This window comes from Malurus melanocephalus, unplaced genomic scaffold (assembly GCF_030028575.1).
Source record: "Malurus melanocephalus ecotype Western Australia unplaced genomic scaffold, MMel_1.1 scaffold_564, whole genome shotgun sequence".
Taxonomy (NCBI): Eukaryota; Metazoa; Chordata; class Aves; order Passeriformes; family Maluridae; genus Malurus; species Malurus melanocephalus.
In genome coordinates, this window is record NW_026623796.1 from 215,150 (window position 1) to 219,753 (window position 4,604).

A 4,604-nucleotide genomic window follows, 5' to 3' on the forward strand; every position below is an offset into this window, starting at 1 on the left:
TGGTGGAGTTGGTTTTTTTCTAGCTTTTAAAAAATTCTTGCCTCCTTACTTCAGCATCTCCAGTCTGACTTGGACAATTTGAGCATGTACAGTCCTGAGCAGGACATGAAAAATCCCRTAAGGTTTCATCTCTATTAAAGGAAAGAACAAACCAATAACCCAACAGCTTAAACCAGATGTGAAAGCTGTAATAGTGTCTGTTCTATTATCGACATGGCCTGGAATATCTGTCACAGTCCAGACAGCAGCTAAMCTTCACAGCCACGTGACAAATCCCTGAAAACACCACTGAATGATTCAAAACCTGACAGGCCATTAGTGACACCAGCATGAACAGGTTCTGAGCAACAACAGAAACACCATTTTAAATGAATCACCATTAAAAAACAAAAAAAACAAAAAAAAAAAAAAAAAAAAAAAAAAAACCCACACAGAAAAAGGTATTAACCCTGGAGGCTGCAGCCCTGGAGTTCAGCCATTCTCCATGGCCTGATCCTACAGGGACACTCCCACATTTGGAAGTGACAGGGTGGGATCCCAGGACACCAAGACCTTGGACAAGAAGAAATATATTCCCATCCCTGGCCAAAGGCACTGCATCTCAGAATTYGCTCCACCTGTGGTTTTTCCTACACCACCCCATCAAAGCACTCATCAAGTGTCCACACGCATTTTTTGATGGTGAAAATTTCTTCCAGACATTTTTCCATGTCAGGCAAAAAAATTAGAAAAGCAGCACCTTTAAAATCATCTTCCCCATCTCCCCATCTACTTACTAAAAAGAGAAAAAAAAATGATACCCACTTTCACAYTGGAATTTCTTTGTTACTTGCTCATCCTTCTCCAACTACAAATCTGAGGTTCAATACTCAGGGTGAACCGGTTAAACCACTTTGACTTCAGAGGATTTACATTAACTCTGATTTAAATAATCTGTTCTGATCTTGCTTTGCATTTACACTTTCTAGAACTTTACCTGAAGAGAAATACGGATTCTTCCTGGCTGGAATGTTGTGGGAGGTATTTTTGTTTGGTTTGGACCSGTTAGGAAGCTAYTCTAAAAACACTTYTTTACTTTACTATTTTTWAAGTTTTTTTACATTAATATCTGGGGTTTTTTTTTCTCTTCTGTATCTGAGCATACATTTTTTAGTGAACATTTCATCTTCAGTACTTTCAAAACACATAAATAGGGCAAAATAAATAGCGCAAATATTAAAGTAAAAGTAATAAAAAAAAAGCATTTTAAACTGAAATCAAATTGTTCTAAATTAAACAAACTCATTACAGGCCACATTACTCATAGCTGGTGAATTGGTTGCATACATCCCTCAAGTTTCTGTTAGGACAGATGTGATTTTCATACCTTCTTGTTACTGACAGATCAAAAGAAAAAAGAGCTTCACAGCCTTTGCAGTTTCTCACCTTTGACTGCACAATTCTCAGAACTGACTCCAAGAAGAACCACAACTGAAGAATGTTTTGTGTCTGCAGGAAAGTGACTCCTGTCAAACCAGTTCTGTGCTGCAGCAAATTCTCCTCCACCTACTCTGTGGCTACACTTTCTTCAAAGTTACAGAGACAAATATATGCAAAGTTACAGAGGCAMATATATCCTTCTTGAATATTATAATTCAGCCAGCAGCATTTCAGAGGGAGCTTAGGGCACGGTCCAAGTGGACGACATGAACATCCAGCCAAGAATTCTTGGAGAGACATCATCGCCCTTCCCAGCCTGGTGAGGAGTCACACATGAGTCATTATTTTGAAGTGCATTACACAAACAGGACATTACAGAAAATCCCACCACACAAGGGGATTTAAATTTTTGGACAAAGCCTGTCCAAAATGCTTACGTGATATTCTTGAAACAAAGCAATTCCTCTCACCAAATCTCAGCATCAGCAAAAATAATGATTTCCTCCTTAGCTGGGCTCACTTCTAAGAAATAGAAAAAAGGAGAGAGGATGGCCAAGGCATGACCCAGTGAGCCCCATTTYATTGCTGAGCAGTTGGCAGCACTCAGGGAGAAGCCACTGTTGGAGTCTTTGCCATCTGATTTGAAGGGAACTGAAAAACAACAGGTTTCACCTACTGAAACAGCTCAAAAGGATATGGCTGCTACATAAAGAACCACCATGAACACAAAACCATCTGTGGGTGTGCAGGTCCTGCTGCCTCACAGGTGATGTGCCACACAGGAACAAAGGGCAGACAAAATCTCTGTGTTAACCTGAACCCAGATGGGATTGGAGCTCTGAAGGTGAGGACAATCCTTCCCATCCTCCAGAAGAGCCCAGGTATTCCAGCTGTGGTGCACTCCTTGCAAACAGCTCTCACTAAGCCAGAGCAGATGTGCAGGAGCTCATCTCAGACTCACACACCACATTAATTTACAATTTCTACCAAGCACCACCCCAACAGCTCGGTGTTTTTCCTAAGGCAGATATCTGAACTATTTACTAACCTGGTAATAAATCTCAGTGTAAGGGAAAGAGCTCCCATCAACGGGAATGACAACATTATGGATCAGGGAACACGCAGCACACTGCAAAATGCTCATCTCTGCAAAAGGACAGGCACACATGGGCACGCCAGGAACAGCCCCACAGTGCCACCAGCCAAGCAGCTCTCCCAGGGCTTTCCTTCCAAGCCTTCAGCTGCTAGGAGAGAGGTACAGTGTCCTTTTCCTTGTGATTATCCCAAATCCACTCAGCAGGACTTCTCAGGATGAGCKGTGGTGGATGTGTGTTCAAACACAAGCAGAGAGGAGGCATAGTCTTACCAGCTGCCACAGTTTTTTCCCTTTTCCAATTTCAGCRGAAGAAAGTGATGGTGGTATTTCTCTTCCTGGGAGACTTTATTTCACATTAAAACAKGATATGGCCAAACATGACCTGACAGAAGCTTTCCAATGAATGCAATCTSACAGGCATTTCAATTTTGTGGGTTTTTACCTGTTTTGTTTACAATTCCTTCGCTACAACATCTTCCTTACTTTATTAAGACCTGGAACATTTAGAAACGACATTAACGCCCAGAGAGCCAATTCCATTAGGAAAAAAGCAGAAAGAAATAATATTTTCTCTTTGTTCACACAAGATTTCACTCTGTGGCAAAGCAAAAGGAAAGAACGGAGAGCCCATTCTTCCCAGGAAGACCACATCAATCTCTGGCAGACAAACTGGCATAAAAGCAGCAAACCAGAGATTCCCCATGTCAATCCACACCTCACAGACTGTAAAACCAGAATAAGACTTTATTCTGAGCTTTTCACAAAGACTSAGAAATGGAGRAGAYTTYAGGGGMCTTAWAAAGGAGCTGAKGAGGGARSAGTCATTAATGAAGGCCCCACGGARAAAAAACAAGTGTTGCACACTCTTCAACATTTCAATCTCTGCCCCTGTAAGGACTTCAGGATATTCATCCCTTTAGAACRCAGGTCCAGCCCTGGCTACACAAAAGCTCTGAATAAGGTAGACAGAAATTTTGGATGTGAAGAACAATTTCCATGATCTCCACTGCTGCATAGAAGAATGAGTAATTTCTATTCATCAGCCTGGCCAGAAGAGTTTCCTGATGTGAACGATTTTGGGTAAGGAGCTGCCAACTGTTCTGTTGCCTAAAGTCGACTGAATTTCAACCTGAAAACTTTGGCTTTACAGAGCATAAGCTTTGCCAAAAGCTAAATAAAGATGTGCCGTGTGAAATCTGCAGATGAAAATAAACAAGACAGAGAGCTGAAGAAAACCTCCACCGTTTAAAAAATTAACTGACCTGCTACAGCCCCAACATTCTGTGCTTACTAGACCATGGCAAGCGGCGTGAAGTCATTTAAAGAGAGAAGGGAGGTGTCAGAATCACAATCTCTAGAGAGCGWCTGAGAGCCGCACAAGAGCGAGCGTTGTTGGCAAGAGGCACCAAAAATCGGCTCTGTTTGCATCCCAAAACACACGACACGTCCTTCACAGCTCAAAAACACCCCACGGGCTGATGTGCGCGGTGCCTCCCGAGCATCCCTGTGCAAGGGCATTTCAGACAGCGGGGCAGGGGCTGATCCAGCGGTGCCGGGGCTGGCACAGGGCCGTGCCCGGGGCACACAACAGGTGCCGGTGCCGCTTTCCCCTCACAGCCCCGGGCCGGGGCCGCCGCTCCCCGCGGGCTCCGGGCACCTCCCGCCCGCCCCGCCCGACTCACCGAGGCCGCTGATGTCGTGCCGGAGGCCGGCGCGGCTCCGCTCCTCCGCTATCGCCCGCAGCATGTGCCGCAGGGAGCGGTCGGGCTCGCCGTCCGCCTCGCCGTCCCTCCGGGCGCAGGCCATGCCGCCGCCGCCGCCGATGAGCTCATGTCAGGCCGCCCGCGGAGGCGGCACCGGCGCTCCCCTCACGGCAATGACCCGCGGCCCGCCCGCTCCCCTTTCCCGGCGGGGAGTTCCCCGGGCGTCGCCGCCGAGCCCCCCCGGGACCCCGCGATCGCTGCACCGGCGCTGCCCGGCCGCGCTCCGCCGCTTCCTGCAGCCGCGGGGCGGGGAGGGGAGGGGAGGAACGGGCCGGGAGCCGCCCGGAGCCGCCCACGGGGCGGGGCTGCAGCGCCGTCATGATGGG

General features: G+C 46.9%; 1 protein-coding gene across 2 annotated transcripts in view; it reads right to left on the bottom strand.

The window, feature by feature from the left end:
- Positions 1-4,522, bottom strand: part of KIAA0930 (KIAA0930 ortholog) — a 48,212-nt gene extending 43,690 nt beyond the window's left edge. For both annotated transcript variants that reach the window (XM_057382334.1, XM_057382333.1), the window contains exon 1: positions 4,198-4,522. In XM_057382334.1, coding sequence (XP_057238317.1) covers positions 4,198-4,321 — 124 coding nt within the window. In that variant the 5' untranslated portion in view covers positions 4,322-4,522. The remainder of the gene's footprint in view (positions 1-4,197) is intronic.
- Positions 4,523-4,604: the final 82 nt, after the last annotated feature.